Genomic DNA, 15,887 nt, shown 5'->3' on the forward strand with positions numbered 1-15,887 from the left:
GTAAGCGCAAGGCGGCAGTCTGAGGACCTCCTGTGAAGTGATATTAAAATCTGGTGATTATTGACAGCTTTCTGTCATATTTTGAACTTTTATTTTCTAAACTGAAATGTGCACTTGGTTATATGGTCCAGGACAAAATGGTGACCACTGGTCTCACTGCAAGTATGTATTCTGTCAACATAACTGTAAGAGGATTTTTTACTGGAATCTGATAGTATTTTTGTGGCACCATATTTAGTCAATGCTATCGGTATCTAAAGAACAGGAGAGAAAATTCCTTCAGTGTTGTCCTGGTTTTGAATGAGAAGAGTTAATCCTGGCCCAAGCTATTTCTATTTATCTACCTATCCAGCACAACTTTCCGTCTGATGTTGGTCAGACGTGGAACTGGAGAAACTGTGGATAATTACAATGCCCTTCACATCTCAGAAAGTGTGCTGGAGACTTTATTTAGTGAAAAGAAAATGTATTAACCAGGAATGGAAGTAAAAAGTAAGGATGGGTATTAAATAGAAATGTGTTCATTGTTATGGAGATGGTGCAGAAGGTGGATTCTGATATTGAGAAAGTTTGGATGCATTGTTGAATAGTTCTATAAATTTATGTCTGAATTTGTGAGCCTCTGGGACAAAAGCTAATGCAGGGGTAGAATGAAATATTAGCTTCAAGTTCCTTGGCATACACATCACTGAGGATCTCACGTGGTCTGTACATACTAGCTGTGTGGTGAAAATGATTAAGTTTAAAGGAATGGGGGATTCTCAGATCCCTGTAAACAACGAATTAAGTACTGAATATGTCTGTGACTGCAGTGTGTTTGAATAATGTCTCACAGCTGCCTTCTTTGGAGCAAAATAAGGGTTAAAGTTTGCCCAGATCCACATAGATGTCTCTGGGCTTTTCACACCTTTTGATTTTGACAAAAAGCATTTCCTGATGGAAATTAGACAGAACATTGCTTTCTTAATTAAAGCATAAATTTGATGGATGTTCTTATCTTTGTAATTAAATTGTGGCTCCAGCAAACCAGGTAGTACATTCTTTTCTTTAATTTAGATGGCTGGAGTGTCTAACAAATTGATTGTACTTCTGTTTCAGTAGTCCATTGACTTGACCGGAATGGTTATCAAACTGATTGTTCTTGTGTATCAGTGGCCTTATAACTTCTGGTGTTACGTACCCCGTACCTGGGTTGCCAAACCAGCAGAAATGGACCACGCGTTGGAGTCTGGATTACTGGGAACTAATAAAGTTTTATTAAAGAAATAAATAACACAGTACTCTAAACGTAAGGATATAAATGCAACAGGTTAGCAATGATAAAACACACATGTATACAGAACTAGGGTAATAGGAATCAACCAAGCTCTATCGCAGTCTAGGGGTAAAATGATCAGTCTTAAGTGACGCAGAGTTCAGTTCAGCTTAGTCAGTTCGCAGTAATCGCTGTTGTGCTGTTGGAGAGAGAGAGGCAAATTTGATTCAGGCAGACCTTTGATGTTCTTCGCAGTTGGTTTCGGGTGGACCCTTTTATGTCTTCTATCCTGCTGTGGTGACCGACTGTGACCCCTCCGTTCCGGATACGACTGTTCTTCCGCGGTGAACCCAGCACCCAGGCAAGGGCGGACACACACACCAGGTTCCCACCGATCGTACCTTTGCACCCTGTGCGTCTATGGTCGGTTCCCACAAACCGGACCTCCAAACTCTATACCAACTTGTGGGGGCACACTGCTCTTCCAGGGTCTCGTTATCTCGTGATCTCGTGGTGTGTCCCGTGCCTTAGTGAACCTGTTCTTTTTATCCCCCTGCTGGGGTATCGCCTGTCCATCAAACTTCAAACAGTTCAGGTTCAAAGCAACTGGTCTGTTAATACTCTGAATTGTGTTTCTTTTCCGTTATCTCTTTCTCCTCTCTCATTAACATTTTGAACGTTTCTCCATTGTCTCCCTTATTTCTCTCATTAGCATCAATCGTCTGATAACTTGGTTTGTCGTCACACCCCTACCCTTCAAAGGATTTTTACCGGGATAAAAATTATGGGCATGAATACATTATTAGATACACACTAATATACAGGGTCATCAGCTATTTGGCTAATACAGAGAACTTTAAGTTTTCAACACCTTGACAGACAGTCAGCAATTACATTGTCCGTTCCTTTTATATGTGTTATTTTAATATCAAATTCCCGTAAGACCAGGCTCCAACTTAGCAACCTTTTGTTTTTATCCCTCATAGTGGCCAAAAACACTAATGGGTTGTGATCAGTGTAAATTATCAGTGGTTTCCGTGCTGGACAAATATAACAAAGGTCGTCCCACACAAACTTTGCATTCTTTGGCAAAAGCTTAGTAAGAGGGAGGGTAATATCCGCAAAGTTTTTGTAAAACTTCTGATCGTACCCCACCATCCCCAAGAACCTTCTCAGGGCTGTCTTGTCTGTCGGGGTGGGGACTTCAGAGATAGCCTGCGCCTTAGCCTGCATTGGTGCCAGCTGCCCTGTCCTACCACAAATCCCAGATAAGTGACCTTCCCGTGGCCAAATTTACTTTTTGTGAGGTTCACTGTCAGGTTGGCTTCCGACAGCCTCTTAAACAGCTCCTCTACTACCACAATGTGCTCCTCCCATGTGTCACTCCAGACCAGTAAATCGTCAATATACGCTTCTGCGTTCTTTAGCCCTTTTGTCGCTGAATTAATCATCCTATAGGGGTGTTGCTCACTAGGCTGACCTGATGTGACAACACCAGGTACCGGCTCTTTGCATCGCCTCGGGACATCCGGACATACGTCTGCGTGACGGTTAATTAGCTTTCTCAGTGGCTCGCTCTGTTCGGGGGTTAAGGGAGAGACCTTATCAGCAAAGTTGTCCAAAACAATTGAGTTCTCCCATCTGGTTGGCACCATACTTATCTTTTCAAAATGGGTTTTCCCTTTATCTGGTGGCACCCTAGCCTCATTAATTTTCGTGATAACACCGACTAGGTCTGCTCGCTTATCGTGGCAAGCTGTTAACATATCAATAGACTCTAACTGTGTTAGCTCATGTCTATAATAGTCAATAGCATCCTTCCTCATGTGCGGCCAGTAAAACTCTTTTCATGATTCTATCGACTGTTTTCCTCGCCCCAAAATGTCCACCGAGGGGTATCTTGTGGGCCAGGTTAAAAATCTCGTCCCTATAAATTTTCGGCAGTACCACCTGGTGCACCACCACCCATTCCTCATCTGCGAGCGCGGTACTTTGGTCTCCATTTCCTCATTAGTACTCCCTCCTTCACATAATAGCCCACTGGCTCCCTTTTTAATTCTGCTTCGGAGAGAGCTGTCTCCGTCAAAACCATTAGCTCCTTGTCTCGTTCCTGTACCTGTATAAATTCCTTCCTTGCTAATGATACGTCTACCTCAACTCCCTCACTTCCTTCCGCTTCACTATGCTCCTTCTTCTCACTTTCTAACCCCTCTTGGTACAAGGCTGGTAAAAACGTCTCAGCTAAATCTACATTCGCTTCGGCAGCCTTTCTGGACATGCGCCAAGTCACTGCGCAAATGGGATAAACCTGTGAGTCCATGGGCGGGGCCTCAATGCTGGCAGGCTGGCTTGTCAGTTTTACTGCTGAGTACACATTTCTGCCGGCGAGGTCATTACCGAGTAAGACCTCCACGTCATCCATCGGTAATTCGGACCTCACCCCTATCGTGACCGATCCAGAGACCAAGTCGCTTTTTAGGTGTATCTGGTGCAAAGGTACTGCTTCAGTCCCTTTCCCAATGCCTTTTATCACCCTGACTTCCCCAGTCTGGGTCTCTGAACTAAAGTCTAACACACTCTTTAAGATCAATGACTGACAAGCCCCACTGTCTCTCCAGATCCGTACTGGGACCGGGTTTAACCCCTCCTTCACCGACACCAATCCGGCCGAAATAAACTTCTCGCGCCCTTCCTGAACTTTATCAGACCTCTTCTCCCCTAGCGGTTTGTTTGCCAGCTCAATACAGCCAGTCGGAATCGTCGTTTTTCCTTTCCCCGTCTCCTTCTTTGGGGCAAAGCACCTGGACACAAAGTGACCGGCTTTCCCACAATTATGGCATACGACCCCAGAAGACTTCCTACCAAACTGCTCCCAGTCTTCCTTATCCTTTTCACTAGTCCCCGGCTTACTTTCTGGCTTTTCTGGCGGACTCTCTCCGCCCTCTTGACTACCCTTCTGGTAGCTTTTACTCGGGTTAAACTTCACTTTGTGTGTCAACACGTACTCATCCGCTAACTTAGCAGTTGCGGCTAAGGTTCTGCCTCTTTCTCTCATCTAGATAGGGCCTCATACCTTCAGGGACACAACCTTTAAACTGCTCAATCAGTATTAGCTGTAGCAGTCTGTCATAATCCCCATTGACCCCTTTTGAGGCGCACCAATGCTCACAATACATCTGCATCTCACGGGCAAACTCTAAATACGTGCGGCCCCATTGCTTCCTCACATTCCGGAACCTCTGCCGGTATGCCTCCGGGACCAACTCATAGATCCTGAGTATCGCATCTTTCACCACATCATACCTCTGGGCATCTTCTGCGTACAATGCGGAGTAAGCTTGCTGAGCCTTCCCTTTAAGTACGCTCTGAAGCAAAACAGCCCACTTATCCCTCGGCCAGTCCTGACTTGCAGCGACTTTTTCAAATGTAGAAAGTACCGATCAACATTGGCCTCCTCAAATGGGGGAACCAGCCTAACCTCCTGGGTCGCCCTGAACCCTCCATCTTGGTTCGGCATGGGGCCCTGCGCTAGCGTCATCCTTAACTTCTCCAGCTCAAATTCCCTGTTCTTCTGTTTCTCTCTCGCTTGCCGTTCTAACTGCCTGTCTCTCTCTTCTCGTTCCAACTGTTTTACCCGGAACTCGTACTCAAGTCTCAATTTTTCCATCTGCAGCTGTACTGCCTCTCCACCAGGTTTGCCCATAGATACCACCTCCAGCTCCCCTTGGGGAAACACACCTTTAGATACATAATGCTCTACGATAGCTCTGTGCAGCTCCGCTCTCCTCATTGTCGACTTCCCCTTAAAAAGATTCAACCGTTTGGCAACAGTTGCCAATTCTGATTTCCTGGCATCCTCTAATGCCTCCAAGGTTGGCGCCTTTAGAAATTCCTCAATCTCCATTTCTGCTGTTTGCCCTTTCTTTCTTTCGGGAATTTTTACCCAATCAATTTACCCAGTCCCCAAATTTGGCGTTCAAAATCCCGGACGAGATCCCCACTTATGTTACGTACCCTGTAACTGGGTTGCCAAACCAGCAGAAATGGACCACGCGTTGGAGTCTGGATTACTGGGAACTAATGAAGTTTTATTAAAGAAGTAAGTAATACAGTACTCTAATTATAAGGATATAAATGCAAAAGTTTAGCAATGATAAAACACCCACGTACACAGAACTAGGGTAATAGGAATCAACCAAGTTCTATCGCAGTCTAGGGGTAAAATGATCAGTCTTAAGTGACGCGGAGATCAGTTCAGCTTAGTACAGTTCGCAGTAATCGCTGTTGTACCGTCAGCGAGAGAGAGAGGCAAATTTGATTCAGGCAGACCTTCGTTCTTCGCAGTTGGTTTCGGGTGGACCCTTTTATGTCTTCTATCCCGCTGTGGTGACCGACTGTGACCTCTCCGTTCCGGATATGACTGTTCTTCCGCGGTGAACCCGGCACCCAGGCAAGGGCGGACACACACACACCAGGTTCCCACCGATCGTACCTTTGCACCCTGTGCTTCTATGGTCGGTTCCCACAAACCGGACCTCCAAACTCTATACCAATTTGTGGGGGCACACCACTCTTCCAGGGTCTCGTGATCTCGTGGTGTGTCCCGTGCCTTAGCGAACCTGTTCTTTTTATCCCCCTGCTGGGGTATCGCCTGTCCATCGAACTTCAAACAGTTCAGGTTCAAAGCAACCGGTCTGTCAATACTCTGAATTGTGTTTCTTTTCCGTTCTCTTACTCCTCTCTCATTAACATTTTGAACGTTTCTCCATTGTCTCCCTTATCTCTCTCATTAGCATCAATCGTCTGATAACTTGGTTTGTCGTCACACTGGCAATTCTGACATCGGGCAATGAACTTGTAGAACCGCTGGGGAGATGAGAAAGGGTCTCTCCCTGATGTCAGGTCTAAGTTCACTCGCTGGCTGAGCTCGAAGAAATAAACGAGTGAAAAGATAAGTAACGATCTTTTTGTGCTGTCGTTATTTGATCCAGCAAAGTTGCATTTACTAAAAAGGCACAACAGTGCCTCTTTCACCTCAGACGGTTGAAGAAGTTTAGTATAGGCCCCGAAATCCTAAGAACTTTCTACAGGGGCACAATTGAGAGCATCCTGACTAGCTGCATCACTGCCTGGTATGGGAACTGTACTTCCCTAGATCATCAGGACTCTGTGTGGACAGCCCAGCGCATCTGTAAATGTGAACCTCCCACTATTCAGGACATTTACGGAGACAGGTGTGTGAAAAGGGCCCGTAGGATCACTGGGGACTCAAGTCACCCCAACCACAAACTGTTCCAGATACTACCATCCACGAAATGGTATCGCAGCATAAAAACCAGGGCCAACAGGCTCTGGGACAGCTTCTTCCACCAGGTCATCAGACTGATTAATTCATGCTGACTCAACTGTAATTTTATGTTATACTGACTGTCTTGTTGAACATACTATTTATTATAAAGTACAACAAATTGCACGTTTAGACAGAGGCGTAACGTAATGATTTTTACTCCTCATGTTTATGAAGAATGTAAGTATTAAAGTCAATTCAATTCAACTTCAGAGAAACCGAGGATAGTGTATAGTATTGAGGTATCACATAAATGATGCTACTTTATCCACTACTGCTTTTAGGTGACCTGTTAACAATAGCAAGATGCTTGTAATTCAGATTTAAATCTTTGCACTACAGCCAATTTTTTTGTGAACAGAGCAATCCTTGGGTAATCAGGCTTCACTATATGTTTATATGCCTCAGTTGGACCATTTATATTCAAGAAAAAAGTCAAATCAAATGCGTGTTTCAGAAGCTGATCTACGAGTTGTTTACATCAGGGATTAGAGGAAGTGTAGTATCTTTATCTAGTTTGAACAGTGTTTGGTTTCAGGGTGAATTAGTGGAATCCCTGTGTATTTCTAGCAACTGGATGAAAAAGCCTTTTGCCAGATGCTGGAGAATTATTGAATATCAGTATAGTTTGTTTGTAACTGCCTTTTCCCTTTCCCTTTAATTCTAAGCTCTGATTTTGTTTTTATTCTGCCTGCAACAGATTTATTTTCCATTTTACTGTTCTAAAGTTGTTGTAGGTACCTGCCACGGGAAAATAAATAAGGCCATTCTAAATGTTAAGATTTAAGCAGCTAGGCTTTGTGTTTGAATGTTGGGTCATGGATATTTCCAATAGTGAGTAAGCCTAAGACCAGAGGACACAACTTCAGAATAGAAGCATGTCCTTCTCGAAGAGATGAATAATTCCTTTAGCCAGAGGATGGTGAATCTTTGGAATTCTTTGCTGCAGATGGCTGTATATTTAAAGCAGAGGTTGATAGGCTGTTGATTAGTAAGGGCATCAAAGATTATGGGAAGGCAGGAAAATGGGATTGAGATGGATAATAAATCAACCATGATGGCATGGCCGAGCAGGTTGAATGGCCTCTTTCTGCACCTGTGTCTTGTTGTCTTATAGATGGTATATGTGTTGTGTAGATCAGTAACACAGAACCAAAGCAGTCTTCTGAGTCTGGGCTAGATGATCTTTGTGATCTGATCAAAATGAAGTAGCTCTTTCTCCATCATCACTGCTGGCTTGTGCACCATTCCTCCAGCTACTGTGGTTTTCTCTGATTTGGCTAAATTCTAGTCTTTAGATTAAAGCAGCCAACAGGTGATTTGTGTTATTGTCCAGGGTGGAGACACTCTTCCAGCTTGTGGTGACCATGTGGTGGAAGTCACAAAGGCATCTCTCTTACCAGTTGCATGGCACTCACAGTAACCTGAGCCTGTGAATGGCCAGTCTGGGAATTCAGTGGCAGAGAGTTTTGCTGATGCCTCACAACTTGCAATGTTGCTATTAACACTGAAGCAACATTTTTAAGCAACATATTCACAAAGTTTACACTACATTCTGTTGAACAAGAGAAAGGATTCATAGTATATATAGTATTCATAGGAAGGCAGATTTATAAGGGAAGATTGGACAATCTTTGATTGTTTTCTCTGGAAACTGGATTGGTTGTGGGAACTAAAGGGTTAATGTAGGAGGAGTGTTTGGCTCTGGGCCTGTACTTGCTGGAATTTAGAAGAGTGAAGGGAATCTTATTGACAGCTATCAAATGTTGAAAGGACTAGAAAGAGTACATGTGGAGAGGTTGGGTTGTTTCCTTAGTGGGGTAGTTTAGGACCAGAGAATACAGCTTCAGAATAGAGGAACATCCATTTAGAGCAGGGATGAGGAATTTCTGTAGCCATTTTCTTTAGGTGAATCGGTGAAACTTATTGTCACAGATGACTTTGGAGGCCGCGTCATTGAGTATATTTAAAGAAGAGGTTGATAGGTTCTTGATTAGTCAGGGCGTCAGAGGTTACGGGGAGAAAGCTGGAGAATGAGGTTGAGAGGGATAATAAATGATGGAATGGTGGAGCAGACTCAAAGGCCGAATGGCCTCATTCTGTTCCTATGTCTTATGGAGTGTCAGAGGCTTAAGGGGTCTTGATAAAGGTATATTAAGTTACAAGAGACAGGGATAAGGTTGACAGTGGGGGGAGTCCTATTCCCTATTTCTTTCCCTGTGCTCCTGTGGTTTTCTATCTATCAATGTATCTTCCTTTTTCAGAAATAACAATTAAATTTGCATCTAATGATGTTGCTGGGTGGTGAATTCCAGTGTATGCCACCTTCTGTGATTATGAAATTCATCACTCTAACCTACCAATAGAAAGCGCTTTGCACTTTTCATTTCTTGATTTGGAAAATATCCATCAAATCACCTCATCAGATTCAGATGCTTTATCACATGTACTTTGAAACATATTGAGTTAACAATCAACACAACCAAAGTATGTGCTAGGGGTAGCCCACAAGTGTCATCACACATTATGGTGCCAATGTACATAACTTACCCACCATGTTCAACAGAACACAAGCCCAGGTGGCTTTGACCACCAGGCCTAAACTTTTGAACTCGCCAACTTCAGTCTTCAACCTTTGGTTTGACCCCAAGAATCACTGACCATAAGGCTTGGAAATCCAGCCCACAAACTAGGATTCTCATGGGCTTCCAGTCCTGGGACTCTGTAACCTGGGGGGGAGTGAGGGGCACTAGTGCTCATGCCTCCTGACCACACGACCTCCAATAAGGGAGTAACCAGCCCTCATCTATGGGGCATGCCAACCTCGGTCATTGACCACTGGAATTGATGGTCTTCACCCTTAGTGCCTGCCGACCTGACATCTGTCCACAGGATTTGCTGGCCTTCTGCACTGGCACCTGCCCCTAGCTCTTCTCTCTAACTCTCGCTCATCCCTGTCTCTGAACAGTAACCTGTCCCAAAGCTATTGTTATGAACCTCGTAGACAGCTAAGTTCAGCAAAGAAACCCACTTTCCCTAGACTATCCATATAGAACATATTAGCCCACAATATTTTGCCAACCTTATAATCTATCCATAGCCATCCATTTTTCTTTCATCCATGTGCTTATCTGAGTTTCTTAACTGTCTCTAATGTATCTGCCACTAACACCACTCCTGGCAGCATGTTCCAAGCACCTACCAGTTGTGTAAAACTAAAAACATCCTGTGACATCCCTCTATACTTTCTTCCAATCACCTTAAAATTATGTTCTCTCATATTCACCATTTCCAGCCTAGGAAGCAGATGCTGGCTATCCATTCTTTCTGTGCCTCTTCTCATTGAAAAATTTTTAGGAGTCGGTGAGGCCCTCAATGAGTATTTTTGTATTTTTACTGTGGAGAAAGACATGAAGACTTTAGTCCTTGAGATTAATGGGGAGGTTTTGGGGATTGTCCATATTAGTGTTGAAGAACAGAGGGACTTAGAAGTGCAAGTAAATGGTTTCTGAAGGCAGGATTGCAGATAGAAAGGGTGGTGAAGAATGGTGTTGACACCCTGGCCTCCTTCACCCAGAGGAGTTGTACAAGTATAGAAGTTGGGTTGTTGTGTTGCAGTTGGACAAGATATTGGTGAGGCTGCATTTGGATCATTGTGTTCAGTTTTGGTCACCCAGCTATAGGAAAGATGCCAATGAACTGGTAAGAGTGAGAGGAGATTTGAGGATGTTGCTGGAACAATCAAGGGTCTGAGTGGTAAGAGAGATGTTGAGCAGGTTGGAACTTCTTCCTTGGGACTGTAGCAGACTGAGCAGTGACCTTTTAAAGAAGATCATGAGGAGCTTTGATGGGGTGAATGGTTAGGGTTGGGGTATGAGGGACTAGAAGGCACAGGTTTAAAGTGAAGGGACAGATATTTAATAGGAACTTGAGAGGCAGGATTTTCACTCAGAGGGGGTTCAGTACATGGAATCAATTAACAGAGGAGGTGACTGAGACAGATACATTAACAATATTTAAAAGGTACTTGATAGGAAAGATTGAGGAATATGAGCTGTATGCGGGAAAAAGGGAAAAGGGGATTTGCTTAGATAATAGGCACTTGGTTGGCACGGGCCGCTTAGCTGAAAGGCCTGCTTCAGTGCTGTGGGATTCTATAAATATTGGCCAAAATTCTCAGAAATAGTGCTGTGGATTAATCTGCATTCAGACGACAGATGGGGACCCTGTTTATTATTTTATTGAAGTTACTGATGTCCTTTTTACACGGGTTAGGGTATGTGATTCCAGATACCCCATCTCGCCTGTCCCCAACACAGGTGGCTTTATTCTGGAAGTCATATGCAAAATCCGCCGCTAACAGCGTCAGACGATGGGTCTCTGCTTCCCAGGAAATGGCATTTGTCTGTATTTTCCACCAAAGCTGGTTTCACCAAAACAAGTTGGATTGACTTTAGGCTTGCAGCAATGCTCACCTTCTGAGAAAAAAAATCAGAGGATTGTTCTTTTTTGTTAAACTTGTAATTTTTGCAGAATTGGTATATGTAATGCACTACATATTTTGTGTATTAAAATCTTTTAATTTAAGTTTGCTCACCAAAGGGCATTGATACTCAGCCAAAGATCTTGGTGGAAGACTTGGTAGACAAGGTGAGTGTAGTAGTTTCCTTCTCAAGTAAAATTTATATACTATTAACATAGTGGAACAGAAATGCAGCATTACAATTTGAATCTCCAAATTGGAGGTGCCCCTTTGATGCTGAACAATGTCAGATATAATCAGTTTCTTAGTTCCCACACTACAGCAGTGAACCTGTCAGTGTTTTAATGACAATATGAATCATGCTGTTTTTTCTGGGTGCTGGTGTTAAATTGATTTTGATAACTGATCTTGGTAGAATCTGAAGGGGATCTCCAGATCAGTGGCTCAGTGAAATATCACAATGCAAAGGGAAAAGATTCAGTGTGCACACACCCTTGGGCTCTGTTACTTCTTTATGCTTTCACTGGTACAGAAGAAACAAACTGTAGATGTTGCCTTCTGGAAGGGAGGTTATTTTCTGAACTCCCACGGTTTAAATGCGTCAATGTGGATGGAACTGTGAGAGCTGCAGACTGTCTCCATGGAAACTGGACTTATGATGCTATTACACTCAAACATGGGTGCATAAAATATAATACATTCTAAGGCTTTGAACAGAAATTGATCCTATTTTTGTAATCAATGACTGTCAATGTTTGGAAAGACTGGACTCTCAATTCCAACAAAATATTTGAAATATTTGTCAGATGATACTATTCCACTTTGTCTCTGGGATATAGCTAATTTACATATTCTTCATTTTGTTATTTCTACAACTGGTTGTATATAGTTTTATAGTACTGTAGTAGTATTGATAATGTTCTAATTTGTTCTGTGTATAATTTACATAATTTGTTACTGAGTTAAGTGGTAGTTTGTCTTTTTTATACCTTTTGAAATATTTGCATGAAACTGGGAAATTGGGGCACCTGCTTGATTGGGCCAAAATGTACTGATCCCGTCTGTCCCAATTAACCAGAATTCACTGTACTTCCCATTTCCCTTTGCATATTCTTTCATTTTTTTCATAGTTTTTGTAGCAGTATTAGGATGTCACAGAATAACGTGCAGCCAACTGATTATCTTTTGAATTGTGGAAATACAGCAACCATTTTATTGTGTGCAGTGGACACAGACTGCAATTACTGGAATCTTGGAGGAAAAAACGAACTGCTGAAGGAACTCGGTTTGTCAGGCAGCATCTGGAGGCAGAAGAACAGTGGACATTTTGGGTTGTGATACTACATCAAGTTTGAGAGTGTAGAGATGGCCAGTAGAAAGAGGCAGGCGGGAAGGGTGAAGCAGGCAATAAGTGGCAGCAGGTGAGGGGGAGATGGACAAATGGAGCCTCGTGGGGGAGTGGAGGTGGAACAGAGACTGGAAGGCGCAGGTAAGGTAGAAAAGTGCTAAGTGGAACTTGATGTTGGGTGGATGGAAGCAGTTGGGGAAGGGAGTAAACCTGGGAAACTTGGTGATGGGTTGTGAGAAACTTGAAGAACAAGGGCAGAAAAGGGACCATGGAGTGCAAGTGGAAGTTTCAGTCTTTATAGCATTGGGATTGCAGACTGTTCAAGCAGAATGTTAAATAATGTTCTTCTCAGTTATGTTTGGCCTCACCCTGGCAGGGGAGAAGGCTGAGGACAGTGTGAAGAGGAAGGTGAGTTGGATGGGTGTTGTGGATGGTATAATTTATTCAATTTCTCTGGCATTGCTTGACAAAGAAACCTTGTCTCAGATGTGGCCTACTGTTAAAAAAATAGTATACATTCCAACATACTATCTTAAAAGAGCACCATTATAATGCCATTACTGTAAGATGGAGCTTATACTGTGAGATGCCACAGCAATGCAGTGGTTAGCAGAACACTATTGCAGCTTGGAGCATTGGACTCAGTTCCAACTTCATCAGTGCGTCCTTCCTGTGGAATGTATGTTTTCTCCGTCCTTTGGTTTCTTCCTACAGTACAAAGGCATACCAGTTGTAGGCTAGGGTTTAGTCAGTGGTTGCTGGACAGTGTAACTTGAAGCAATGGAAGGGCCTATTCTGTGCTGTATCTTTAAACACAGAGAAACATAGAAATCCTACAGCACAATACAGGCCCCTCGGCCCACAAAGCTGTGCCAAACATGTCCGTACCCTAGAACTACCTAGGCTTACCCATAGCCCTCGATTTTTCTAAGCTCCATGTACCTATCCAGGAGTCTCTTAAAAGACCCTATCGTTACCGCCTCCACCACTGTTGCTGGCAGCCCATTCCACACACTCACCACTCTCTGCGTAAAAAAAACTTACCCCTGACATCTCCTCTGTACCTACTTCCAAGCACCTTAAAACTATGCCCTCTCGTGCTAGCCATTTCAGCCCTGGGAAAAAGCCTCTGACTATCCACACAATCAATGCCTCTCATTAGCTTGTACACCTCTAACAGGTCACCTCTCATCATCCGTCGCTCCAAGGAGAAAAGACCGAGTTCACTCAACCTATTCTCATAAGACATGCTCCCCAATCCAGGTAACATCCCTGTAAATCTCCTCTGCACCCTTTCTTTGGTTTCCACGTCCTTAATGTAGTGAGGCGACCAGAATTGAGCACAGTACTCCAAGTGGGGTCTGACCAGGGTCCTATATAGCTGCAACATTACCTCTTGGCTCTTAAACTCAATCCTACAGTTTGATGAAGGCCAATGCACTGTATGCCTTCTTAACCATAGAGTCAACCTGCGCAGCTGCTTTGAGTGTCCTATGGAGTCGGACCCCAAGATCCTCCACACTGCCAAGAGTCTTACCATTAATGCTATATTCTGCCATCATATTTGACCTACCAAAATGAACTTTTCTGGGTTGAACTCCATCTGCCACTTTTCAGCCCAGTTTTGAATCCTATCAGTGTCCCGCTGTAATCTCCGACAGCCCTCCACACTATCCACAATACCCCCAACCTTTGTGTCATCAGCAAATTCACTAACCCATCCCTCCACTTCCTCATCCAGGTCATTTATAAAAATCACGAAGAAAAGGGGTCCCAGAACAGATCCCTGAGGCACACCACTGGTCACCAATCTCCATGCAGAATATGACCCGTCTACAACCACTCTTTGTCTTCTGTGGGCAAGCCAGTTCTGGATCCACAAAGCAATGTCCTCTTGGATCTCATGCTTCCTTACTTTCTCAATAAGCCTTGCATGGGGTACCTTGTCAAATGCCTTGCTGAAATCCATATACACTACATCTACTGCTCTTCCTTCATCAATGTGTTTAGTCACATCCTCAAAAAATTCAATCAGGCTCGTAAGGCACGACCTGCCTTTCACAAAGCCATGCTGACTATTCCTAATCTTTGAATAAGTAAGTAGAGCATTTCCCCAGTACACCTTTAAACAGTTAGGTTAAGTATTCTGCTTTGGTCTGTGACTGAAGTTGAAGTCATCTGTTGTGAGTGTGCAACCTCCATCCAAGGTCCCCAGAAACTCTGCTGCTGAAGCCATCTTCAATATCTGCAAGGTTCAGTGCCTGCACACTGATCAATACAGAAGTTAAGTCAATGTCAAGCTTAAAGGATGCAGTGAAAAGATGGTGTGCCACTTCTCCAGTGTGCTTTGCATTTCTTTTAACAAAGGCAAAGAGGAAGGTGTGGATTTAGAAGGTTGAAATGTGACATTATCTTACACTTGAAGTCAGAATTGGAGTTTTCTAATGTGGAGAGAGGTATTGCTTCCTATGACTGAATGTAATTAGGTGATGCGGTAGCTTGTTAACCTTGTCAATTAATTTCTGAATACATCTGGATTCCCTTCAATTTGTGTTCTTTTAATTCAAGTAGCTTTGCTTTATTTCTGTCATCTGAATTTGGAAGTATTTCTGGGATCTGGTGAACTTCCTTTGAGTGATATTGAGTACTTTCATTTTCTCCCACTGAAACTTTAAATGGGAATTGTGTTCAGGATCTCTGATTGCTTTAAAGATATGTGAACTGGTGCTGCAAGATCTGTTTGATCTGCTGGTGCAGTCTGAATTTTACTCTTATACCTTCATTTGTTCAATATATACAAACGTTTGTATTAACCAACACACATCAAAGTTGCTGGTGAACGCAGCAGGCCAGGCAGCATCTGTAGGAAGAGGTGCAGTCGACGTTTCAGGCCGAGACCCTTCGTCAGGACTCTTTTTTACAAACTACGTTTGTATTAGGTTTTTTTGTGAGGAATTGCCGCTGGACAGTGCAGATTCTGAATCTGCTCTTATATGTTATGTATTCCTGTGTTCTGGCTATTCCCACTTTCACCAGATCTGAGGTGAGGTACACCACTAGCGATAAAGTCAAAATTCGAAGTACATTTATTATCGATGTATGTATACCTTATACAACCTTGAGATTCATCTTCTTGCAGGCAACCACAAAACAAAGAAACTACTTCCTACTTCTGTGGCGCCAGATTAAAGGCGACTCGAAGCAGCAGCTCCAATGGAATCGATTAAATATTCCTATTTCAGCCTGTCACAGCTTAGAACCATGGCTGTATCTAAGGTCTGTACAGTTTGTAATGATGTTTTAATGCAATTAAACAATCTATCGCTGCTCAAAACCAATGGAAATCGATCTGCCTGTGGCCAGGGGACTGCCCCCTTAAGACTAGGTTGTTGCACTGGTTTAATAGTGCATTTAAAAAAAAAAGAGGTTTTCAACTCCCAGTACAGACTATCTT

At 43.3% G+C, this 15,887-nt stretch overlaps 2 protein-coding genes across 2 annotated transcripts in view; one reads left to right on the forward strand and one right to left on the reverse strand.

Moving 5' to 3' along the window:
* The window catches only part of LOC134349853 (F-box/WD repeat-containing protein 7-like), a 239,931-nt gene that overhangs the window by 59,547 nt on the left and 164,497 nt on the right, over positions 1–15,887 (forward strand). The window lies entirely within an intron of this gene.
* On the reverse strand, positions 17–11,381 carry LOC134349854 (uncharacterized). Its single transcript, XM_063054806.1, has 2 exons — positions 11,200–11,381; positions 17–11,080 (listed from the first exon to the last, which is right to left on the reverse strand). The coding sequence occupies exon 2, from the start codon at positions 4,308–4,310 to the stop codon at positions 3,228–3,230; it is 1,083 nt and encodes a 360-aa protein (XP_062910876.1). The 5' UTR covers positions 4,311–11,080; positions 11,200–11,381; the 3' UTR covers positions 17–3,227.

This window comes from Mobula hypostoma, chromosome 7 (assembly GCF_963921235.1).
Source record: "Mobula hypostoma chromosome 7, sMobHyp1.1, whole genome shotgun sequence".
Classification (NCBI taxonomy): Eukaryota; Metazoa; Chordata; class Chondrichthyes; order Myliobatiformes; family Myliobatidae; genus Mobula; species Mobula hypostoma.

Excerpts from the sequence above, each read along its gene's own strand:
- LOC134349854 (XM_063054806.1), bottom strand. The coding sequence starts at position 4,310 with ATGAGAGAAAGAGGCAGAACCTTAGCCGCAACTGCTAAGTTAGCGGAT.